General features: G+C 41.8%; 1 protein-coding gene and 1 long non-coding RNA gene across 3 annotated transcripts; one reads left to right on the top strand and one right to left on the bottom strand.

Moving 5' to 3' along the window:
- Positions 1-2565: 2565 nt before the first annotated feature.
- LOC146438535 (uncharacterized) lies at positions 2566-26526 on the top strand. 2 transcript variants are annotated; one of them, XM_085059310.1, is made up of 8 exons: positions 2566-3434; positions 16618-16747; positions 17391-17526; positions 18232-18314; positions 19969-20045; positions 20696-20788; positions 22977-23063; positions 24917-26526. In XM_085059310.1, exons 1-8 carry the CDS (start codon positions 2566-2568, stop codon positions 24996-24998), a joined length of 1557 nt encoding a protein of 518 aa, XP_084915436.1. In that variant the 3' UTR covers positions 24999-26526. The 2 variants fall into 2 exon arrangements, with proteins under 2 accessions (XP_084915436.1, XP_084915437.1); XM_085059311.1 differs by lacking the exons at positions 22977-23063; positions 24917-26526 and having other exon boundaries at positions 18232-18358; positions 20696-20738.
- On the bottom strand, positions 2588-4534 carry LOC146438536 (uncharacterized). Its single transcript, XR_014851811.1, has 2 exons — positions 3496-4534; positions 2588-3339 (listed from the first exon to the last, which is right to left on the bottom strand). It is a non-coding gene; the product is annotated as an uncharacterized LOC146438536 (long non-coding RNA).

Raw genomic sequence — 26526 nt, 5'->3', positions numbered from 1 at the left:
TTTGATACAGGGCAGTTGTGTCCCAGCAGAGCTCTGCACTCTGTATACAAACCACACAGGAAACACAGAAAGGTTTATGAACTTTCAAACAGCTTCTTTATGCAGCAAGGCACAGAGAGCAAAGCAAGCAATATCCTTTAAAGAACTGAGAACATGCTGGAGACATTAAAAAAAATCCTTAAAAATATGATTGAATATTTTGAAGAATATGAATATTATAGTAACAGATTATCTGGCAAAGATCTGACAGCCAATTACCTCATGCATCAGGTAGATTTTATACTGCACTTGCAGCAAGTGGTGCCAGTTATTTAGCACAGCACAGTACTTGGTGTCACTGCTGTTTGCAGCCCTGCAAGTGGGAAGATAATTTTCCTTGAGCCTGGTTTACAAAAGAAAGGAGGTCTATGCAATCGCTTGGTTTGCTTGTCTGCTCCTCTATCTGTCAGCCTTTTTTGTTCCCAAATCTTGTGAACTGATTAGCCAATTTCAAACAGAAATTAATGGACTGGGCTGCAGAAATCTTGTTTTTGTTATTTCTATGAATGGAAGCCACAGTATCCTGTTCTGAAGGGATTAACCCTTCCTGATATCTGATACTTAGACTTGAACATATAATGAAGCATTTTGTCATCAGAAATAATCTTAAAGAATTTACAGGAGATGCAAATGTAATTAGAGTAGAAATCAGTGTGAAGTTGCATAAGATCAAGACAATACCACAATGCTAAAGAAGAAAACCAGGTAACATCAACCTGGTGAGCAAAAAGATTTGGGGTCAGGAAGCGAAATCCAGCTTGCTCCACAGACCTAAGGGAGTGCAAGACCCTTGAACTGCCTATTTTACCTCCTTTCAGCCTTCCTCATTCCACTTTATCTTCTGCCCTTGCCTCCCATCCCATTCAGGGAATACTGTTTCATCTCTTCTTTGCTGAGGCACTGTTATTATCTTAATTATGCCTCTCATAGAAATACTCTAGGGCCAGAAAGTTTGCAAGGAGTGATTTCATGCTTGCATTCATGCTGGTAAAGAATCTACCACCTTCTGAAACACTGGGAGTATGTGCTTTTACTGGTTTTTAGTGCTGCCTTCTCAACTCTGCTTGTCCTATTTATTCACCCTGATTGGGCTGCCAAGGCTTGCTGAAAGGAGGCTTGACATTTACTTGTCTTTGACACTCCTTGTGTGGTTCGAGGTGTTACAAAATCAGCAGCAAGGACACCTTCCAGAGCCTCTGAGTCTGCACTCACTTTACTTATTCATTCTGGGTGAATCAATGTCATATCTGAAGAGAAGAAAAAGTTTACACAAATCAGGCTACTGAAAAAATAGCATTTTTTAAAGTTTTAAACCTTTTAATTAACTATTCCATCATTCCGCTCTAAAAGTGACTCTTACACTTACTGAAGCTATGTATCTTCAATACCCAGAGCAAAAAGAGTTCATACAGTGTTGCAGCATAGACTGCTTAGGATAACTAGCTGGTTTTCCCAACATGGTATTTTCTTAGTTAATGAAATGAAAATCACAAGTTTCACATGCAGAAAAATAACCCCAAACCAAAGCCATTAAATTAAAGAGCTTCTCTTGTACTTGTATATAATAAAATATCATACCATTCAGCTGTGAATACCTTGCATTCACACTTACAGGATGGTGAAAATAAAGAACAATCAGTGGAGCCTGTCAAGGTGAAACCCATGTGCTTACTGAAAGGAATATAGGGAAAAACTTCCTTTATGAGCTAATTCTTACTGAACTGTCTTCTACAGATCTTTCTGCACTTTGTGCACCATCAGCAATGTGGACCACAGGGGCCACCAGCAGTGTCAGAAAGAGAGAACACTGTTATCTCTCTTATGAAGATATGATACTATTGTAACCTCTGGCAGCCTGATAGGTCACTTTAAAGCTGAGGTTTCAATTCTGCAAAGTTCACATGATTTCTGGGAAAATGAAATCAGAAAAAAATCATATTTTATGCTTAGCATACCACCTGCCAGTGCAGGCTATGGTCAGAGCACAGGATTTCTCAGGTCTTTCAGAGCTGCCTAGGCCTGGCTGAGATATATCACAAATGTCCTTTCTCACAGTTAATCTATTAAAGACAGATGCTTGGTAAGCAATTGTTAAAAATCTGTCAGTAATTTATAGTTAACATTCTGGCATTGCATAGCTTCTTTTGTTAAGATTTTGGGATTTGAGACTTATTTTAAGTTTTGACTAAGGAAGTAGAATTGCCCTCTTTGGAGAGTACAGTAAGGAACTAACTTCCTTCTTGCAAAGAACAATTAATGCTCCCTTAGATGATTGTGCCTTGTGACAACTAATCCAAGCCTGTGGGCAAGAGAAAGAACTAAAATAACACACTGTGTGTTGATAAACTATGTTTTTATGACTACTGCAAAGCTGATTCTGGTAAGTTGCCTTCTTCCCTCCGGTAAAGTCAGATTAAACGCCTGTCGTTTACAAACAAATTAATTTAGAGCAAACAGAGTGGGGTGGTTTGTATTCATCTTTTACTCACACATTAGACGGAGCATGTCGCTGCAATTATTTGAGCAATGATTCCGGGAGCTTTACAAGTAATTTCCTGGGGTTCATTTGTGTGCGTTATTGCCCGTAACTTCCCGAAGTTTAACTCGGGGAGGTCACGGCAAACTGAGGAACAGAGGGCAAACAGCATCCAGGCTCTCGCCTTCCCTCCCCCAGCCTCGAAAACCCCTCGTTTGGCTCTAAAACCTGCCGAACGGCCGGAGCCGGCGGGGCAGGGGCGCTGGGAAGGGGCAGCGCGGTCCGGACACTGCCCCGCCGGACCCCTTCGGCCACGGGCAGCCCTGGGATCGCCGGACAGCCCAGGGATCCTCGGTCAGCCCAGGGATCCCTGGACAGCCCAGAGATCCTCGGTCAGCCCAGGGTTCCCTGGACAGTCCAGAGATCCTCGGACAGTCCAGAGATCCTCGGACAGCCCAGCGCCCCCCGGACAGCCCAGGGATCCGCGGTCAGCCCCGCGCTCCCCGGACAGCCCCGCGCTCCCCGGACAGACAGTCCCCGCTCGGCGGACGGCGGTGACCCGGGGCGGGCGGGGGTCAGCCCGGCCTCCCGGGCATCCGGCGGGGCGGGGGCGGCGCGGGGTGGCCGCAGAAGCCGCTGTCCCTCGGCGGCCGGAGCAGCTGCCGCCGCCCCTCAGCGCGATGCCGCTGCAGCAGGGCAATGCCCGGACGCGGCAGCGCACGGTCCTCCTGGTGGGGATCGTGGTCCTGCTGGCCGCCCTCGTCCTCGCCGTCGTGCTGGCCTCTCTCCTGACCCACGGAAAGCACGAGGTCAGTCCCCAAATGCTGAAGTGGAAGGATAGGGGGACCACTAAGAACTTGCAAGAAGTCGTCCTGGGAAGATGCTACAACTACATCACGGCGCAGTACCCGGAGCTGGGGTGAGTAGTGGTCTGGGTCATGCCTCAGGTGTCAGGGGAACAGAAGAGATCTACCTCTCACCTCCACCAGTCTGTGACAGCTGGGTTTGCAGTGTCAGGGAGAATTCAGGGGGTTAAGACCTCTGTTTTGTAGAAAAAAGTGCAGACAGAAACTCGGCGCCCCAGTGGTGGCTTTTTAAGGAAACAACCTGCAGAGCCAATAAAAAGTAACACTAAGTCAAAACATAATCATAACTGGATTTTACAACTTCCCTAACGCCGGCTGAAATAAAAGCTGGATTCTAACAGGTTTGAGTACACGGAGGTGAAGCAATCTGCTGTAAAGCTGATCTGCCAAAAATCCTGTAATGTGACACTGCAGTCCTGTAACCAAAACTACATGGGAGGGAGGGAAAGGAGAAGGTTCAACACGGATTTATAGGACAGACAAAAATGTTAGAAGAACGTTGAGAAGTATCTTGGGGTTATCCAAAACAGATGATTTTAGCGTGTGGATAAGACTTCTCATTGAGCCCAGACAACTTGCATGGAGAAACAGAGGTGGGTCACAGTACCAGCTCAGCAGTCCCAGGCAGCATCTTCCCCCAGAGGTGGTCCTGGCTCAGCTCCTCACAGCAGGTAGTGCAACACCCCAAGCAGCCCATCCTTTCTCTCCTGCAGAAGAGATTCCATGGGGCCTGGTCTACAACAGCATCTTAAAGCTGAGAACAGATTTTCTGATCCCCTTCACCGCAGAGAAAGGCAAAGTATGAAATAAGGGGTGCCCCAGGCCCCCCAGTAGGTACTGGGGACAGCCAGACCCTCAGGACAGGATCCAGAGTAGCCAGGGTCTCTCAGCAGGGAGCCATCCATCACTTCTGTGCCACCAGCTGCCCTGTTTTGTGTCTGCAGTGAGCTTCTGGCAGGCTTTTCCAGCACCCTGGGCTGGGTGCTGTGGGGCTGCCCCACACCTTTGCCAGGTGACAGAAACATCCTGTTCTTTGTCCTAGAAAAGGCAATTGCCACCACTTGTTTTCATGACATTGAGCTGATGAGAACAAAGCTGGATATTGTATGCTTACATTTGGGTTTCTTTTAGCTTGGATATCCTGTGCTCTACGAAAAAGCTGATTTGCAGCATTTGAAGGGTCATGTGGAAAATCATGGCCTGAGCATGCACAGACCTGTTCATGCTTTACATTAAATACTTGAGTGGCTTTAGTAAGGGAAAGGAGGATTATTTTACAAATAACATTAAAAAGCTCCTGAAACTTGCAAAATCATTTGCATGTTTCTAAAGTATACATTAATTTATTAAAGAAGTATACACCCAATATTTAAATCTGAAATTATTTTCAAGCCTAATAGCCTTTATTACTTGGGCTCATTTCATTCAAATTGGGATGCTGAAGTTGTGGAAAACACTTTTGTGTTAATATGCATTCAGCCACTGCCACCTATGTTTTCACTGACAGCACAGTCTGAATCTGGACCACAAACATCCCTAGGAATGATTTGTTTAGGCAATTAATTCAAGGACAGTTTTAAAATTTTACAAATCCATGATCACAAGTTTTCTAAAAAGTTTATTATTATAATAATATTTTGTGCTATTCATAATCCAACAGTGTTTAATAGTTTTGTGGCTGTGAGCTCACTTCCTTTCAGATTAAATTACTTCGTACAATAGGACCCTTTTTTGCTTTATTTTATTTAAGAGACAAGTTTTTCCGAGGCAGATAGCACAGAAGAAGGAAAAATATGCTTGTTTATGTAAGTCTGAAATGTTCAGAGGTTTCCTGAATGGAGAATTAAATGTAAGTGCTTTTCTGGGAATCAAACCCAAGACTGCTCATTTCTGATTGTGCTGAGCTCTGTGCAGTTTTTGGTGTAACCAACCACTTCTGTCACTGGCACTTTGTGATAATGACATGGGTGCCTTTGGGACACATCAGAGAGTGGGATCTTTCATCCCTCTCTCTCTCATCATTAATGTAGGCCTTGGATCCTCTGTTGTATGGGATCTGTGGTGCACTTAATCAAAGAGAAGGAGTAGGAACAGGGAACTGCAGAAACATGGACAGGCTTATGAGCTGAGCAAGCTGTGCCCTGTGCTCTGCCAGGACTGTTGCTGCCACTACTTCCCACCAGGGGAACCTTGCTACCTTAGTCAGAAATCTTCTCATTTTCTCACAAATTTTTACATATTCTGTTCTTGCCCTTTTAATCTTACACTGACATGTGCATTTGTTTAAAAATATCTGATCTAGTAGATTCATAGACATTTCCTTCTATTTTTGCTTTTTTCTTTTATATCAGAGTTACTAAGTTCCACCTTTGATTATATTTTCTGAATATAAAATCTATTCACTGTGGTAGTGAGTGTGACATTCACGACATTTTGGAGTGCCATATTTCAAATTGGAATAGCTGGCAGGTTTTGTAAAAAAGGGGGATTGTTGACATATGACTATGGATCTCATACTGTTTCTAGCTATCACAGATGGATTTAACAGAGTTCAAAAGTCTACAGCCCCCATTTAGCTCTGCTTTTGCAACTGTGTGCTGTAAATCACGTGAGAATGCCTCAGACATGTTAGTGCACACCTTCATTATCACAACTCTTTAATCCTTGGGGGTATCTCCTTGTACTGCCCCTCGTGTTATGGAGCCCTAACACCATGCTCAGTCAGCTTGCTCTGGTCGTGCTCCTCTCTTTTCCAATACAATCTTTGGGCTGAACCCAAGCCCAATGAGGCCACTGAATGGCTGCTGCTGTCTGCAATTGAGTTTTGTAAACAGATTTTTTTTCATGCATTTAGATTTTATCCTGTCAATTTGCTTATTCATCAAATGCATCAAAACTCTGCGTTGAACTTGCTCATAAAAGGACATTTCTCTGGCACTGTATTGCAGCATCTACCAGTAATAATTTTGTTTGGCTGCCTGGGTGCAATACAATCCTCAGGTTTCTTTCTGCTGCTGGCTGGCTGACTCTTATCATTGTACTCTTGCAATTTCCTCATTCTTCCTGCATAGAACTGTTGTCGTGACGAAGTTCATGAGGAAGAGGAAGGGAATACCAAACACTTCAATAAAGCATTTTTGATATTAGCCCTATCTTTTGGGAAAAAATATGGATGTTATAGCAGCAGGCTTTAGGGGGTTTGTTCCCTGTGCACAGAGTTGGACACTTACATACTGACAGTAAAGAACAATAATTTTATTTTGGCTTCCCTGGAAAATACTGGCTCCAAAGAAATAGTTTGTTCCAGCTTGGTAGTCTTAGCTTTTTTTTCAACATTAACAGAAGCTAGAAGTTCTGATTTCAGTGGTCTTGTAAAAATCCCGTGTAGCCATTGGTATGTACTGTAGTTTTGGCTGAATAAATCCAAAGGCAGTTTGGTCTGAAGAAACAGTTTGACCTGAAATTACTTTATCCTCTCCTTCCCAGCAATGCGGACTCCCTCTTGTGGCTAACAAACCACAGTATGTCTCACCTCCAGTCTCATGCAATGCCAAATTTCCAAGAATTTATCCCTGGGGCAGTCAGAGCAGGGAGCTGAGCAGGAGCTCAGTGCTGCAGGCTCAGCAGCACAGGTCAGGGCATTCAGCAGATCTCTGCTGACACAGACAGTTGTGGTGACACAATAACTCTCCCATCACTCGGAGGATGCTGCTTGTGATGGTTTGGCACCTCGGTTCCTGCTGGGGGAGAACAAGTGGCAACAGCCACAGCCTAAGTTAACTGGTTTAGGTTTCCTCTTCACCACGTTTGAATTGTCAGACTGAGGTCAGGTACCATCAGCACTTTGTGACCTGGGGAAAGAGTAGAGAAGACACATTATCTAAAAGGTCATAGTCATTAATGCCCAAAGAATAAACGATGCTTTTTTTGGATCTGGAAATAACTGATTTTACATTTGCAGCTAGAGAGGATTTTCATTTCCAGCTAATGACTGCTGGTGCCTCACTTCTGCAGTCACTTCTCAGTCTTCAATTCACAGAGTCACATAATGCCAGAATGGGTCAGGTGGGAAGGGACCTCAGAGGGTCAGCTGGTCCAACCTCCATGCTTAAGCCTGATCATCCTAGAGCACATTGCACAGGGCTGTGTCCAGAGAAACTTGCAAGGACCTACTATTTAAAAATGGTTGAAGTCAAACCAGCTTATTTTTTGTCTAACTTCTGACAGGAAGAGAGCACTAAGGACACAGGCAGGGAGCAATTTCATTAACACATGTGACTGCCAGGCCCAACAATGCTACTGTGCCTGACTAAGCAGTACAAAAAACTAATGATAAAGCTGAAAGTGTAAAATTTCAATACATTTTTCATGCAATTTTGTGTGGACACAGAATGCATTATCCCCTTAAATATAATTAGATCAACCAATGTTGTTTTTATCATTAGTGGCAAATTCTGTTTTAAAAAGATTTAACAGTCTGTAATTCCATTAAATTTAGTAAGAGCTGGTGCATGTCCAGAAGAGCTTTGTCTTCTGACTGCACAATCATGAATGCATTTTGCCTTTCCATTCCTTTGCAGCCTGTGGAGAGGGAGATATATTTTGTCAAAAAGAACATATGGATGATGATTTTGTATGAGATATTATTGCATTCAGAGCATAATTTCTTCCCGAAAGAAATCTGTGGTTTGTTGTATGCTTACCTTTGCATTTTGCCTTCATGCTTTACTAGGCATTTTTAACCTAATTTTCTTGTGTTTCACTGTTTGTTTTGTGTTTCCTTGTTTGTTCACTGATTATTAATGCTTTTGCATCAATGGTACTAAATCAATGGTACTAAATAACCATTATTTGATTCAGTGTCACAAAAATCCTAGCTTTACTTTTTATAGGCCAGGATATTATACTGAAACTTGAGATTTTGTTTTTTCATTGAGAAAACATGCATGAGAGAAACACTACTGAACCAGTCTTCTGAAGAGCATGAGTTACTACCCAATTGTAATGCACTAGACCCTCTTGGAGTGCTCTGCAGATTTCTAAAATTTCCTAATTTGATATCCATCAAACTGCAAAGGATTTAGTGCTGCTTTGTTTTTAAGAATACGCTTTCTAAAAAATATCTGTAATCATTGCTGTGTCATCTGTTTTGGTCCCAGAGCAAACAAAAGGCTTTATTTGCACTGTCTGTGGAAAAGGACACAGGGGGTTGGTGACAAGCTGAACGTGACCCATCAATGTGCCCTTGTGACAGAGGCCAGTGGTGCCTTGGGCTGCATGGGGAGGAGTGAGTGGGAGGGAAAGGATCTTTCCCCTCTGCTCAGCCCTGCTGAGATGTATCTGCAGTGCTGGGTCCAGCTCTGCTCTTGTCACCACAACGGAGGCAGGGACATACCTGGAACACATCTAGTGGAGGACCATGGAGATGATTGAAGTGTCTGAGATATAGAGAGGGGTTGAGAGAGCTGAGACTGTCCAGCCTGGAGAAGGGAAGGCTCAAGGTGGAAAATACCAGATGAGGGGACTAAAGAAGTGACGGTCAAGCTTTTCTCAATGGTATTTAGTTGCAGGACAAGAGGCAATGGGCAATAATTAAAGTACAGAAAATTCTATGAGGGTGATCAAAGAATGAAACAGGTTGACCAGAGACTTTGTGGAAGCTCCATCCTTGGAGATATTCAAAACCAGGCTGGTCTTGGTCCTGAACAACCTTCTCTGAGCCAGAGGTTGAACTAGATTGTAACCAGATGTGCATTCCTTATCTTTCATTTCTTAAGAAATGCTTTTAGACTTGTAAGGGGTTCATTGGAAAATTAGGACAAACAACAATGAAGAAATGTTTTGGCTCATATCTAATGGAAATTGTATGGATATCTTGTTCCTACATCTGGTTTGTCTCTCAGTGTTAAGATGGGCACTGTATCATCATAATAACAAACTGCTTATTAAAATGCCCAAGTCCTAACATTTGTATATGGATGTCAGTGTTCCACTCCCTATTTCATGTGCTTGTGTGCTGACTTTAACACCTTTTGTGTGTAAGCCTTTGTTATATGAAATGTGCAAAGCTCTGCTTTTCATTTCTTCTGTCTTTCAATGTATAAAACAAGGTTTTCTCTTACAATCGTTTTCCCCTAAATTGTATATAAGTGGCTTTGACAGTTGTTGTAATTTCTTGGTAGTGACAATATCATTATAAATATGAGCAATTGTTTGAGTCTTACTTACAAGTACACTTCTATTGAAATATGCTGTACTGAGCTTTACTGGGGAACTGAAATATAATGTTTAGTAGGCACAAATAGACAGTGATTAGTACTTGAGAATATAGAGGCAGGGTTACTGGCTCTATAGTTTGTCCTTCAAAAGAATCCTCATGCTGTTTAAAGCTTGTTTCCATAACTACTCTGGGCTGTAAGATAGGACTGTATTTGGGTTTTATTGTCATCTCTTTCTAAAGGTTGTTCATTAGAAATAATTAATTTTCTTTTTGCAAGAGACAAGTTCATGTCAGTGGGTAGCTATCATTTATTTGTTCTTTTGATAATTAATCAGCAGCATATTTATTTCTGCTCTTCCGGAGTATAAATGCCACTGCTAGGCTGTGGAAGGCCAGCCAGTTCTGTGCAAAGCTCATGCTCAGTTCTGTGCAGAAAATCTGCCCTCCCATGCTGTAACTCCACAGACAGCCCAAGGTCTGAGAGTTCAGCGAATTTAAGGGGGAGATGTCAAAAGATACATTGTCTTTTCTCCATGGCTGACATCCATGTACTGCTAAGATACAGAAATGCTGAGATCTGAACTTATCTCTCACTTTGACAGCCATATGTAAACTTACCTGTCAGGTTTCTAGATTGAGTTCTTATCATATAAAAACTGTTATTAAATGATTCTATATTTCTCATATACTCAAACTTTCCCCATTTATTTTACAATGTTTAGATATTTAATGGTTGTTACTGCAAGATTCCGTAGGATTTCAAATAATTTTTCACACTTGTATTAGTCTACACATATTACATCACTATCTTAAAATATCCTTCCAGTCAAAAGTCTCCTTTAGCTTTAATCCCAAACACTAGAGAGAATATTATTCTGTCTGTACTGACCTTCTACATGTTAATCAGAAGCATTTGCTGATGAAGTACTCTTCAACTTAGTTTTCCACTGTAACTCTTTGCATCTATTTAGTTATACAGTCAGCTGCCTGTTCTTTACCTTCTCTCTTGTTTATTGATTTTATAGAGTTCAGTCTGCAGGCTTGTCTTGTGGCTGTCTAAATTATAGCAACACTCTAGGATTGAAATTATTAAGTGTTTTTAGGAGCTGGTTGCTGAAAAGGGGAACACTGTTCTCTCCCACTTTTCCCTGGTTCAGTTCTCCTATAAGATCTGTAGAGATGTCAGTGAAAACAACCATTCTCAGAGGTCATATCATTCATCTGTCATTGCCAAGGTATGGTTAAAACTCAAGAACAGTTTAACACCTTAGAGCACGACGAGGAAATATAAATCTGCTTATCCACAGGGATAGGAGGAATAGATATTTTTTCCCTCTAGGGTCAAATAAAAGTCAGTCTCAAGTGTCCAAGGATGAAAACATATGCTAAAGATGCATTCTGTCTTCCCAGGAGATGACAACAAAATAAGGAATTATTTTAAGGAATTAGTAAGGAGCTCACTCACAGTTGTACTAAATCCCTGATCTGTTCCCTTGTCTGTGTCCTGCTGGCACAGACCACCTTTGAAGCAGGGACTTCTCCTGAATTACAGCATTTACACCACCTCCCAGCAGCCTTAGTTCTATTAAAATCAAGCAAACAAGCAAAACAAAACCAACCAATGGAGTGAAAATTCATGTTGGGGGTGAAGTGAAGCTCAATTAAGCCATTGAATATTTCCCTGCTGTAACATACTTTAATTGAGATCACTGTTACAGAAGTGTTTTTACAAGTTTAATATTAACATTTAATATTAACATAAGACTCTACTAAAAATACCCTTATTGATAAAGGGATTATAAATTAGCTTAAATTTATTCCCTCTATATCTGCTGATGACATGGCCCTGTCTTGGAAGCTTAAACTATAGAGCAGCTATGACCCTCTGTCAGAATGCAGTCCAGGTGAGCCTTCTGCCCTTCTGGAGGCTCTGTTCCGCTTATAGGGCATCTCTGAACACACCATCTGCTCCAGCAGCTTGTTTTTTCACTCTGTGAGGCTGAAATCCAGGCAGAAAAACAATCTACTGATGTAGATGAACTCTTCTCTGGTCACAGCTGCCACCTCTTGGCTAACCCTTCCGGAAGGGTGATAAGGATTAGTGTTGTCCTGCAGCAGCAATTCCTGACTCACATAAAATACTGTAGGAGCAATAAACCAAAGCCACAAATACTCCTGCCCTTAAAACCTTCCTGTTGCTGCCAAAGGTGAAGGGCTGATGTGACAAGGAGCTATCAGGTCATTCCTTGTACAGGAACATGCAAATCCCTGAGGTGCACCCAGCAGCAATCTCACTTAGTACTTCTTTTTGCAGACCTCCAGGCTCCCCCTCTTTGCCATGCAGAGTTTAATTGCTCTGCCTACAGGCAACCTTTCCAGAAGGCATCTTTCTCTGAGGCAGGGTTCTGGATCTCCATCTCTATCCCCAGTCAGTTCTTCCAATGCTTTCTTTACTGGCTTTTGAACTATTTAATTAGCAGAAAGCAATCCTTAGCAAATCAAGCTGCCAAACAATCAAGCATGTAATTTTCATGTTGACAAGAAGTCTGTTACCAGAAGTGTTACGGTGGCAGACACTTTGCAATAATTGAACTAAATGGGAAATGAGAGCCTTGTGCTTATTGAAGACACTGAGATAGACAGGTTTGATTTTTTTCCTTCATCTTTTTCCTTGCTAATTTCCCCTCTTTCCATTATCCTAATGCTAAAACCAGCAGACAGTAGTGTCCTCAAATCCTCAGCAACGACAGTGTTTTGGCTGACCTCTCTTGATTCACATCTGTCTGATTTTTAGGACAAAGATACCTGATGGGAGGTTTTAGATGCTACAATAATAAGAAGGAGGAAGCTGATTTATTGTATGCATGTCCCCATGTCATAACTCCGTGCTCTGGAGATGGGTCGGGCTGTCATCCAGCATGAAGAACCCACGCTGTGGGGTTGAGCTCAGGCACTGCTTCTGAGGATCTCCTTCTCCCGCCTGATGGCAGTGTTCTCCTTGCTTTTAGCTCCCAGCCCAACCACTCCAGAGACCTCCAGCCACAGCTGCCTGGGCTGTCCTTGGCAGCAGCTCCAAAAAAACTGCTCCAAAGCAGCAGTGAGACACGGCAAGGCTGGAAGTAGGGAAAGAAACGCTGAAGAAATAAAACCTCAGAAGTATTTAGGGCAGAAAAAATTATTTATTTATATAATAAACAAATATAATATTTATTTATATAATAAATTATTTCTTATTTAGGGCAGAATTTTTGAGGGTAGCAAGAGGATTCTGAGTTACAGAGGGCTTCCTCAACACAAGCATGTATGTTAATGTTCCTTGCATAATTTCTGACAACAGAAATACATAGCTACATGTTACAGATTGAATATGGATGTAAAATTGCACTGCTGTTTACAGCAAAGCAGTTTACCAAAATGCAGCAGATAAACTGACAGAGGCAAAGCTGGGTCTGTCAGATGTAGAAATGTTGCTATGTTATTTAGCTCCTTTGATATGCATTTTCCTTCTGAGATATCTGGGCTTTTACAGGTGAACACCATGCGTTCGATCCCCAGAAGAGGGAAAACTGGCTTTGTGCCTATAAGAAGCTATGTTATAAGCACAAACATCTTCCTGACTTTTTCAAGAGTCAGATTTCTGAGTGCTTAGGTTCATCAGTATTTTGGCTAGAGGTGGTAGTAAAGGAGGAGGATTCTCTCACACAAATTGCAGAGTTTGATCACTGCGCAGGTTAGGTACCTGGGCTCAGGGAATTATTTCCAGCTGTAACTTCAGAGCCTCACCACAGGGACACAATTAAGATCTCAGGGTGGCCTGAAGACATTGCAATGTTTTAGAAATGAAATTCTGGACCTTGGAAAATGTGCTATTGATTGCAGAGGAGAGCAGGTCCCATCAGCAGAATGTCTCTGCCTAGAAGAGTGATTTGAAAATGTGGCAGAGTTGATTGGGTTCTCCAGAAGAGAGTCTGGAAGTAATTCTTTTCTTGTAAATTTGAAATGGGTCCCATACTTGAAGGATCTCTTTCAAATTCTTGGGTAGAAAACCAGAGGCAACACAACCCAAGGGAACACTGCCCTTCTTAAAAAGTTTTCAGCATTCGGTGTCAATCCAGTGCTGAACTGAAAGCAAGATGTTGTTCATGGTATAACTGAAATCAGCAGGGATGAAACTTATCCTTCGTATTATACCAATTAAATCAGTTTCAATTGGGGATGAATTTGCTCCGTCATGTCCAGTTAAAGAAAAAAATATAAAATCATAAAACAAAGAAAAAGAAAATCTATAGTGACAGTGATTTACCAGATAGCTCAATGCCATCCCATTCCTTTCAGTAAGGATACTCTTTCAAGGTTAGCCAGACCAGTGTATAGATGTGCAAGAAATAATGATGCAGAAGCTGTCCATTTTCCTAATAATCACATTAAAATTTGGCTGCTGGGACAGATGCTAATGGAAATATTCCTGGCCCCAGCTTTTGCTTGATAGATTAATGTGATATTCATATGCAAGGCAAATGGATAGAAATGCTCAAATTTATCGGAAAATGCAACTTCTACCCCAATGTAAGGACAAATGGAGGATATGCTTTGCAGCATGTATAACATTTGGATTGAATAAGGAAAAGTTTGTTTGTATCCCAGATCTTATTGTATTCTATACTGAGTTCAAAAAGGCCTTAAGGCAAGTTCTTCACTCCTTGTTTCCCAGTAAAAAGTTGCAGTTTTCAAGTTTACAGAAGGTTTCACTGTGTTCTTTCTGTTAGCTATTATTTCACATTTGCCAGCATTTCCAAACTCTATTAATAAAAATAAAATTTGAAAAAATTAAACATAAATTTAGGGTATATTCATGTTACATATCACTGAATTTGGTTTCAATAGCTCAGAGTTTAAAGTAGAATAAAAGGCCTTAAATATTTCAGCATAAACAAAATTAGCCTCAAAGGAAGAAATACATTATGCCTAAAGAGATGATATTATGATATTTGCAGATAGAATGCAGAATTAGTTCTAATACAATCCAAAATACACAAACAAAAACCAGACAAAGAGGGCACCCAAGGCTCACAGCAGTGTGGCACATAAGAATACTCCCCATGGACTCTTGAATTATCTGAATTAGATAAATTTAATTAACTGGTGGAGTGAGAATCTCTTTTGCAGCCTTTCTTTCTTTTGTAAATCCAGAAGGGAAACTAAGTCAACACGATCTATGACTTGGAAGTTGGGAGCAGCCTTAAGAGAAAAGTTTGTTTCTCAGGCATTTTTTGGCAAGGCACATGTTCTTCTTTCACCCTGAAGCTGTTCTTGCTGGAATTTTCAGCATACCACATGCCAGCAAATTTCTCATATGTTTTCAGAAGGCCCAGAGCTACAGCAGGTCTGCCCTCACCTCTGCTCAGTGTGGGTTAAATGCTTCACGGCAGACAAATATTTTCTTTCTGTGCTGGAAAAAGGGTCAGATGAAACTTTATTAACAGAGTCTACCTCAACAGTGAGACTGGAAATTATGGCAGATCTTCCTGGAACTGGGACTTGCAGGTCCTCAAGTCTTCTCAGTGCTTATCATAGGTAAACCAAAATCACAGTTCTATGTGCCTGGTAATCTCTTTAGGATGTAAGACAAAATTTGTGATTCATAGCCAAGAAATAGCTTTCCAGTGGCAAGTCAATGATTTATTATTATTCATTTGTAAAAAAATGCATGTTGATAGGTGAGGACAGCAGAAAGAAAAAGTTGTTTCGCTTTTGTATGCATTTTTTTTACGTTGATGATCTGTATTATTATTTCTAAAACAATGATGAAATTGCCTAGTTTCCATAAAAGCCCATCATTTTGACATACCATTCTTCAGTGTGATACAGCTAACAGTGCCATGCCCATTAGCAGCAGTAGAAGAGCCTCCCCTATCTGCAGGCTAAGTCCTAGCAGCTTCTATGACATTAAACATACAATTTTATGCACAGGGCTGTGCATAGAGACACTTCTCTCAGGTATTGGTGACATTGACACACATCATCCAGTGCTGAGTTTGGTGTTTTGAATTAATAGAACACTGATGCTTTGGATTAGTGACTCAGCAATCTGTCTTGGCATGATCATTAATCTCCTGGATGGTGTTCTTCGTGCCTTTCACGGCCATGACTTGAATCTAGCAGCAGAAATGCTTTATACTGTGTCTATCTCCTACCCCTCTGCTTTGGAAATAAAAAAAAAAAAAATGGGTTTTTTTATGGTTCCTTGAAAAACATTTTGTCTTCTGAGACTAATCTTAAAACTTTGCCATATGAAAGGATAGATCACAGGGTACCCAGCTGTCACCTGTGGCTGTTAACATAAAGCAGATTTTGGGAGTAGCTTTAAAAAAGAGACAAAAAGGTCCTGCCTGGAGGACAAATCATTTGACAAATTAGAAAATGCCAGCCATATAAATGTCTATGAGATATGCCTGTGCTTACGGCCAAACTCAACAAATTATCTTTATGATGCCATTGGCTGTGCAGAGCTAAGAAGACAGCTGCCTACTCTCTAATCTCACCCCTCAATCAGTAGGACCTCTCTCTCTTTTGGATGATTCACTGTGTCCATGTTGGAGTCCTTTGTGGCAGGGAGAAGTATTTACAGCTTCCTAACCCCTAAATGAAGTACCAAAGTTTGGAGCATGGTCTCTGTAGGTTATTTATGCTTTGCAGCCAGAGAAAGGTTTCTTCAGGAGAAAATTTAATACACCCAAGTTAAATCCTGCTAAGTAAAATGTGAATTCTTGCTGACACAAGAGTGCAACAGCCAAACAATGACTGTGCTCCCTGCAGCATATGCAGTTTGGATTTTTATGTCTACAGTGATGTAATTTGCTGAAGATACTCTGCCTTTGTAATGGATCATGTATTTGATGCCTGAGCATAGTTGTAGTTCTTTTAACGTCTGATCCAGAGTGTTTGACCATAACAGAGGGAGAACTTTTTACAGACACAAATACTCATTTATTAACCATGTTTTAATCTTTTGGCAGAGATAAGGATTGCCTAAAAATATGGGAATCATTAAAAGAGGCATTCATTTACAAGAATCCCTGTAATATCACATCAGAAGATTATCAGCCTTTAATGGAGTTAGCAAGTCATCCTATACCCTGCAACAAGGTAACAGCACAATGTGGGGTGGGCATTGGTGGGATGGCAGCTCTGGGCAGTGCTCTGAGCAGTGGGATGTCATCCATAACGATTCTGGGGGTCTGGAGGTTGATTAGGATAGTATTTTGCTTTTGCACTTATTTAAACAGCCCTGCAGTTACACCTTTGGACCCCAGTAACCCTGTCCATACCCTATCACTGGGAATCATCCCTGTGTAAGTATTGCCTCAAGTCTGAGATGATTTACCAGGATCACCTCAGTGAAACAACAGAGATGTCCCTGTCTCTGTAAGGAGCATATCATCATGCTCTTAGAGGGACACTGCTTCCAGAAAGCTGTGCTTCCATGTGCAGCTCAAAAGCAAACAACAAATTTGGTATTTATCCTATGGGAACTAGTCAAAACTTTTCTTTCAAAATCCTTTAAAAGCTGAACGTGTCCCTTTCCAAAAAAAAAGAAACCCACCAAAACCAAAATATTTTGCTAATGAGAGCGTACAAATAAGAACTGACCCTCTAGGGAGAACTTGCTGCATTTCAATAAAATCTAAAACTTCTTCATTATCATGAACTTTGTGGTTTTCTCCAGAAAAATTTTCTGACCAGCTGTAGTATAGCTATCACTTAACAGACATTGTACCTTCCTTCACAGTCACTGTTTTGGAGCAAGACAGGTGACCTCGTTCATCGTTATACAAAATCCAATCAAAATTTCCTTACCTTGGAGGACACCTTGTTGGGTTATATGGCTGATAGAGTTTCGTGGTGTGGAGACCCCTCTGCCCCAGGTAATCTATGCTGAAACACCATCCTTTTCACATTATTTTCTAGTGATTTAGTTTAAAACCTTAACTGTCCAATATTTTGGAAGTCAGAAAATAATAGCTATTTCTCAGGTTAAATTAAAAACCTCAACTTTGGATGTTAACACCAAGCTGTTGCTCGACCTAATGGTCCCATCTAGCCCTCTTTCCCTAGTTTTCTTGCTTCCACCCTCTGACTCCTATTGGACAAACTGCAAAAAAAGGATGTAATTCAAAAAGGACCTGGCCATAGGCCAGTCAAAGTGTTGGGGCAGTGTGCAGGTACTGTGAGTGTATCACTGCCCACATGACTCCTGGGCTGGTGCTCAGAGCTAGAAACCTTTAAACTGGGCTGGAATTACTGAAAATGTTGGGCAATGTTTAATGTTTCAATGCAATCAGACAGTACTTGTCAGGAGCCAACCTGTTTCTCTCATTTTGGGATTGTGTGTTTTCCCTTCTCAGTTTTCTGAGAATTGCTTGTGATACTGCTTGTGTCTGCAGCTCCATCCCTGAAAAGACAGTGAGCAAATGGGAAGACCTTTGAACACATGCAAACTCCTTTTTCTCTTATAGCCCTCTCCTCATGTAGCCCTCTTGCTTTGGTAGAGGAAAAATGGTTTTGCTCACAAAGCCACATAAGCCTTGCAAAAATATTCACTCTAACCTTATAAATATATTTTTTCTCAGGAATCAACTATGAATCTTGTCCAAAAAGAAGTGAATGTGAGAGTAACCCTGGCTCTGTGTTCTGGAAAATGGCATCCAAGATGGTAGGATCTAGAATAAATCTTCCTGAATCCAAAAGCGTGGAAAGGTGCTAAGTTCCTGATGTTGCCAAAATATGATTTTGCAGATTGGACTTAAAACATGGAATAGTAGAAGTTGACAAAAGCTTTAACTCCAGGTGTTAAAAATCATGGTGTTGGAATCCAAGGTCCCGTATTTTATGTACAAGATTTTATGTCCTTGTAGTTCAGGCATTCTTTTCTGGGGACAGAGGCTGAGTGTCAGTGTCCAGAACTTGGCAGAGAGCTGGAGCTCTGCGAGTAATGCTCACAACTATAACAATCACCTTAATTAAATCACAGCACTTAAATTGCTACAGTAAAATATATTTTAGTATGCTAATGTGGAAAGCAGCACCCAAATTGGCACAGAAGTCTTCCAAGAGGCTGAGAATCCCCTTGTACTTCCTGGCATAAACCTGAAGAGCACATCCTCCCACATCGGTGTCTGGCAAGGCTCCTGTGATGTCCCCACCCAGAGGCACATGCCAACTCCCATCACAGGAATGAGATCCTGCTGGTCCCAGTTAAGCAATTAGCCTGGCTTTGTTGAATCAGCACTTTGCAGGAACAAACTGCCAGAAAAAACGCCGATGTCCTTTAATTTTACATATGTCTCAAGACTTCACTCATGGTATGACTATTAGTAGATGACTGCCCAGGTGGAACACTAGCATTCCTGGTATGCTTCAGCTCTCATGTATGTAAGAAAATGTCTACTCACCATAAATAAATTAAAAAATTGGTTTGTGGGTAAACTAGGAGTGCAAATGGTTTCTCTGTTCTCTGGACTCCCCAGTTCCAGAGTCTGGGAGAGATAGAACCACCATACGGGTTTGCTCAGGTTTGCTCAGCTGAAGGCTTCCTAGCCATATAAATTCAAGTTCAACTAAAACTCATGCTTATTACATAAGAAAGTTACACATAATTGAACTTTCTGAAACTTTGCAGCTCTCAAGACATGAATTTGAGCCACATTGTTTAAGAGGACATGAAAGATTTGATAAGTACAGTCACCTGCATTAAGCTTTTTAAGAATTCTTTGTCTTACCAATGGATTATGTATCTAGAGTAGGTACTTTGTAGACCTTAGTAGTCTTTAAATATTTGGACATGTGTTTTAAAGAATAAAAAAGCAGTGATTACATGATCCAGTATATTAAAAGTCAAATCAAACAAAACTCAACAAACAAATCCCAAGCCACAAAAGAACACAGAGCATGAGTCACAAGGAAACAAATATGTGATGGTTTGTATGTCCTTAAACTAGTGGTACCTCTGTCCTGGCTTGTCTTTATTCCCTGAGCTAAAGCAGTCTGAGGATTACTGTGAGATACTGCAGACAGCTGTAGCTGCTGGGGTTCTGGAAAGCCCTACAAAAACTGAAACCAAACAAGTTGCTGCATCAATCCCATGCAGCCTCAGACTGCCAATTCATAGCTCTCTAGTGAGGTTTTATCACAGTTTTGCCATAGCCTTTAGAGGCTTTTTTTTTGCACTGAGATGTTCTGCAAAAATATTGTCCAGATCCTCTGCTTGTATTAGACAGTTCTGAGGACATCAATGAGTTCTACCAGCCCCAAGTCTGACATGGCACTGCATGTAGTGGCAGAGTGTAATGTCCACTGGTTTTATTCAGTTTGCAGAAGCAGCTTGTGGTGTGGTTCAAGTGATGCTCAATGGATCAATAGAAGCTGGAGCTTTCAGAAACAGCAGGTATTCACCCAAAATGCAACAATCCATGTTTCTGTGGGGCTGCATGTGGTGAGTGTATCTGTCTGTGAGTCCCAGAGCAGAAGGGATTTTGGCAAACTCACCACTGGCTGTTGTAAAGCTGATTTTTTAACTCCTTGTATACAGAGACAGTAACTGAAATCCTTCAGAGGGCATGCAGGTGGGGTAGCCTGTGTGCTTTTACTGCACAAAGTAACTTGATTATTACAGTTTCTACAATTTCACCTCACTATATTGTGCATCCTTGGGTTACCTGGCTGGAAGTGCAGTATGAATAATGTCGAACCATGAAGAATATGCTCTCTGGGGAAACAGCCATGGTCATTTCCCTGGCACCAAACCAAATCAATAGCCAGGAAACTGAACAGAAGAGGCACTAAAGATGGCAAAACTTCAGCTTGCTTCTGTCTGCAAACAGTTTCAAAAGTTCTCCTGAAAGTGAAAAATAAGAATGGGGAGAAAACATTCCACCATAAGGCAATTAAATAGTTTATGAAAATACATTGACAAGATAGTGTTCTCTCACAGAGTGTAACAGCAACACTAATAAGCACTATATTTGGGGAACATACTCTCTACATCTCTCTGAGATAACTAAGAGTGTTTTGCTCTTTCATGTTCCATTCTTACAGCATCTTTGGAAGTATTGAAGTCTTTAACCTGAATCCAGATAAAGTCTCTGAAGTGCACATTTGGCTTATGCAAGACATTGGTGGACCTCAAAGGTAAGTCACACCGTGCACAGTGATGAGCAGAGTGTGGAAAGCACAGGGCACAGCTCAGTCTGACAGTGACACTGTCTTAAACTCCAGAAACCTCCATTTACCTTCTAGATGCTTACTTTGCAGGAAAGAATAATGTTTGTACTGTTGTTTGCTCTAGTAGTTTTGTAGGTGCTGCTGAACAGTTATAGCTAAGACACAGAGGCATTTTCCTTGCTTTCAAGAGGTGCCCTGACTTTTAAGTTCCTTTCAATACCACTGAGCTCTACAGACCTTTGCTATGGGTGCAGCACTGAAGTCAGAGACCAGGCTATGTTTGCAAGGATAAACAGCTGGGAAATATGTTTCTCCACTGGAATAGTATAATTATGTTGAGCACAGCCATTTCTGAATGCCAGAACAGGTTGGGGAGTCTCCATCTGTGGACATACTCAAAACCTAACTGGGATCTGGGCAACTTGCTCCAGCTCATTGTGGTTTGACTAGGTGATCTCAAGTAGTCCCTTCTTACCTAAATGTTTCTGTGATTTTTAATAACAAATCTGTTGTTGAAATGCGTACCATGGAATTACTGATACCAGAACAGTGACCTCAAATCACGTCTGAGCCTTTCTGAGTGATCTTTTTCATCCCAATCAGATTAAATTGCAGATCTACCACATTTCAAGCAAAAAGTATGAGGCTCAGTGCCTTTGACCCTTCCTTTCAGAGCCAGTTCTGTGGCTTACATGGTCCTAATGCACTGCCACAGTTTTTCCCATTCTTAAGGATCTCTGTGACAGAAAGAGGAGATTTGGTGCCGTGGATCAGGAAGCAGGCTGTGATGATGCAGTGCAACTCAGGAAGGAGTGTGGACCTTGCTCAGAGAGCCTCACTCTCTGACACAGTTTTGGCTTCAGTGTTGCAGCCTCTCCATTAGCCCAGACACCCGGAATTGTCCCCTTTCCTCATGAGCTGACATATCTGCCATGGTTCACAGGTGTGCATCTGTGCCGTGGTCAGCATAGCAGACTTACTCTTGTGCTCCTTTGCATAAAGATTTGCTGAAGAAAGGGATGTTGAGTAATCTTTACACCAGTTTCCCCAGAAATGACACTGGATCCTTTATTCCATGATTTCCCAGCATCAGAAAAGCCATCATGTTGCCCCTCAACAGCTTCAACAAGACAGTGCCCTGCCAGCCCTCTTGCTGGACACATCCTCCTCCTGTGACAAGTTCATAGCAATTTCCTTTTTATTTTCTACTTCCTTCCAAGGAGAGAGAGGGAGGGTACCTCCAATAGTGTACGTTCCTTTTGTTCTCTGGTTCGTATTCCATGTTGCATCACTTGTAACTTGTCAAGTGAACAAAGAAGAGCTGGCTTTGCTTTCCACTAATGTCATATGTTAGGAACTGGATTTTCCCCCAGTAGTGGATATGTGTTCTATACTCTGGACGAGGATTTTTACCCTGAGGTAACAAGTCTTCCCCAGTGTCTCTGTCTGTGCCTATGACATTTGTCAAACCTCTCACTACAGCTTTGGGGCCCTTGGGCTATTCAAGTAAATTAAACACAGAGATAAAGATCTTGAAGGTATGAGAGTGCTACATGCTCTGTGAAACCTTTATCTGGATGGGAAAGAAATACACAAGTTAGGGGTCCTACCAATGCAAAAGTGGTTGAAACAGCCCCTTGTCAGAACAGATCAGCAGCAGCAGCAGTAGACTGAGTCAAACAGAGAGGAGGTGCTCATAGCCTGCCTCCTCCCATGTTCTCTATCAGTTTCCTCCTATCTTACTTCCTACCTGGGACTCAGCTGCTAGCTTTCATGATTGCCCTTATCACACAGAGGACTTGATCCTTTTGTCCTTTCACAGGTTTCAGTGAGCCTCATATTGTGCTGCTGTGGATGGAAGCCACCAGCAGCAATGGAGCAATTCTAGAGCACCTGAACTGTGAATGGGACATTTCCCACAGATGTCCTGCTGCACGAAGCTCTCATGCAAGAGGCACAGCTGAACATTATGTAGTTTTGACCAGCAAAGGCCCAGTGGTAGCCAAAGCTCCACAAACCCAATGGACTTTACAGCACATTAGCAAACAAGCTTTTAAAGAATCTTACCTATAATAAAGCAGTGACATAGTGTGGAATTTAGGTGAACATTTTGTATGCCCAAAGAGCACAAGTAACTGAAGTCTTCTCTCTCCAGTGAATCCTGCTCAGGTCATTCCATTAAGAGGTTAATAAGCATCTTAGAAGAGCGAAATTTCAAGATCACCTGTGAAGACAATTACAGGTAATTATCCACTCTTATTGGTGACAACTTTGCTAACATAAAACTAATACAGCAGGTTTACAGCAAGCCAGAGCAGATTTCCTCCTCACTGCCATGACATCCCTCCAGGGTGGCTGGGTCCTTCTCAGGGGCTGCCAGCCAGGCTGCAGCCCAGGTGCTGGCTCAGTCTGGCTTGCTCTCTGCCCTATACTTCCCATTGAGCACATGCAGCTGTTCTCAGGGAGGGAGCAATCCAGCTGCCAGATTTTCTTCTGACTGGGCTTTTAGCTAAAATAATCTGAATTAAACAGGCAGCTTTCCTCCCTGTTGCATACAGATAACACAGGATGCCAAGGGTGGGCTTTACTTCCTTCACCATAGTTGGACTGTGCTTTCTGTCCTGCTGCTTTGTCAGAGAGTGAGGCATGAGACAAAATAACATTACTAATTACAATAATTTACCATTGTGAGGAGCAAAAAACAGGAGTCTGGGAAACAGTAGCCCAAGTCCTGACTTGCCTGAAATCACCATCTTCCTGCTGAGGAAATACAAAAGCCTGAAACCCTTTATCCCTCTGTGTGGGTTCAGAGACCTTCACACAGAGCAAAATTGTTCTTTAGAGACGTTAGAAAAACAGCAAACATTCAATATTGCTTATATCTTATCTGTCAGGAACAGCTTTTCAGTGTCAAGGACTCATACTTGGATAAGAACATTTCCAAAGTAAACATACATTTCTATGAACTTCTGAGTTTGTGACAATAGTTTAAGTAAGGAAAAATTGGTCTGCAAAGGAGACAAATGATAGGCCTACAATTCTGAAGGCAGAGCAATATATTTCTCTGAGTATTGCTGAACCTGATTAATGGGTTCTTTGCACTTTGTGAAAATATTAGCACTGGTGTGGTGCATAAATCTGCCAAATCGTGTGCTTGCTTTCTCTTTGGGTAAATGGAACCTTTAACCAATACTCCCAGGACCTGTAAGTAGGCACAGATTATTTCAGCCTGTGATGAAATAAGCTATGAGGTGAGGCAGGAAAGGGAAATATATCGTAAGTTAAACCTCTTGTGGCTTAGCACAGGGGGGAACCTGACACACTCATTGCTGTGTCTCACAGCTCACTTCTGAAGGTAGAGTAACAGGGCTTTTTGTCAAAGCTCAACTAACACATACATAAACAATGGTATTGAGCAACATGGACAATTAATTTTACTATTTTATATGCAGAGCAATAATAAAATAAGAAATTTACAGGTAAAGCCAAACTTCAGGATAGACTATGTAAGTTGGCTTCACTCCCCTGTACTTGTCACAAACAGAACTGTGTGGGTCTGTATCAGCTGAGTATCTGGTTTTTCATGCCATGCAGTAGCTGATGCTGACCATTTTCTCTTGCTTTTTTCCATGCCAACAGTGTCTTCCAGAAGTAGCTCTAAAACTGGATTCACTGGATGCATAAGAAAAAATCTCATCATATCTGACATTCATGGCAACAGCTTTCTGTTGTAGCAGTAGGGGTTACCAGTGAGTAAGCCAGATGGTGAACTTCCAGCATGGCAGCAATTCCACAGTCTGTGCAAGAGATCTTACTTCTTTTTCGTAATTATTTTTTATATTGCAGCATAGCTGACACACTGTGAGGTCAGATCTTACTTTGTTTTGTACCAACTTGTTCTTGTCCCTAAACACACCAAATTTACCTTTCTGTAGCAAGATCAGAAAGAATTACCATAAGAAAAGACATCTTCTTGATAAACAAAGGTGTAACATCCACTTGGACTTTCACATTGCATTCAGGAACTGTGAAGTTATTCTGTTGTACTTGCAAAGTGATTATTAAATATTTGCTTGGTTTTGTGTCTTCTTTCAGACCTGTCCAGCTCCTTCAGTGTGTGCATAACCCTGACCACACAGACTGCAGGCTTTGCACCAACAGCACAGCAATTCCATGAAAGAGTCCTCTGCACTACTGAAGAATTTCGTTACTCGCGTGTAAAGCTGGAAAAGATGTGGCTACATAGCTAAGAGTGATAACAGTAGCATGGTGTGTACTGAGTCCATAACCAGAAATCCTTGCTGTGATACTAACAGCCAAATAGCAGGAGATGATACCTGAGGTGTGAAGCTGTACACACACGCACACAATTCCACTGAGAGCAGCGACTGAAGGCAGGGGCTTTACCCTGCTTTGCTCCCTCCCATACAGCTCTCTACAGACATGGTATAGGGATGTCCTGGGGCATGCACAGAGAAGAAACAGACTTTCCAGGAGAGGCAGAACTTGCCCAGATCAGCACTTGTCTTTCTTCCTGCTGAAAGGCTAGGTAGGAAGTGACCAGGGCATGCTACACTTTCCCTGCATCCCAGTGAAGCATTCCCCAGAGGGGAACATTGCCCAGTGGCACATAGTATAAATCAATGGCTTTCCCAGGTCCTGTGACACTTCTGAGCAGGTAAAGCAAGCAATGGAAGAGGCAGAGTGGTCCTTACCTTTTAATGGGTATCACAGTAAGCAGCTGGTGGGAAGACAGCTGAGCTGAGCCAAGAAAAGATCAGAAACCACTCAGAGGGTTGCCTGCACATGTAGGAACTGCTGAGTGTGCAGCTGGGAGAGAAAATAGTGAGACTGACTCAGATATCTCCATTAAAATCCTACTGGATACATCATTGCTGGTCAGATTACATTTTGTTCTTAATATAGCAGTAAACACCAGCTTTCCAACTTTCACAAAAGGTCCCTCAGGCCACAACTTGGCCATCCACTGGAATAGAAACAAACATCAAATGGTTGCCACAATAAGGAGTCTCTCTTGACCTCAGCTTCTGCAGTGAAAGGTGATGCCTTGAGGTGAATAATGCACGAGCACAGACTCGCCACAGCACACTGAAACAGCAAGTTTCACTGATTCCCTTTGATTTCTGTCTTACTGGTCTCAAGTGCAGTGTTTATAGCAAACAAATACATAGCTCGTGGCCATGGCTGCAGTGCTATTGACACTCAGATAACAGAGCAGGCTTTGCTACAGATGCACTCCTAGGTGCTGAGGTGGCTCTGTCACCAGCAGCTGCCAAGCCATTGGGCAGCCTGGGGTTGCAGCATCCCACAGGGACAAGATTGTAATGCTACACGTTTTGGTGACTACCCAGAGAGCAAAGCAAGCTGGTGTAATTTTGAGCATCTCTAGATAAACCTCATCTCTGTGATAGCAATGGAAGGCCTGCACTGAACCTGGCTGGACCAACCCAAGACCTCACCCATAATGTTTACATTAAGTGAAATGTATTTTTATTTGCAAGCTGTTATGTAACTACGTAGATGCATCAACATAGACACATACCAATGCTTTCAAATAGGTAGTTTCTGACTATCAGTCAAAAGTTTGTCTTCATGCTCACTTTTGTACTTCTCCTGTTGCAATATAAAATATTGACTGTAAAATCAAGATCTATAATAAAATTGCTGATGACAAATGTTGTTAA

Source organism: Lichenostomus cassidix, chromosome 4 (genome assembly GCF_008360975.1).
Source record: "Lichenostomus cassidix isolate B80296 chromosome 4, HeHo_3.0, whole genome shotgun sequence".
In the NCBI taxonomy this organism is placed as follows: Eukaryota; Metazoa; Chordata; class Aves; order Passeriformes; family Meliphagidae; genus Lichenostomus; species Lichenostomus cassidix.
Note: the sequence above shows the minus strand (reverse complement) of the source record. Positions and strands in the feature narration are given on the sequence as shown.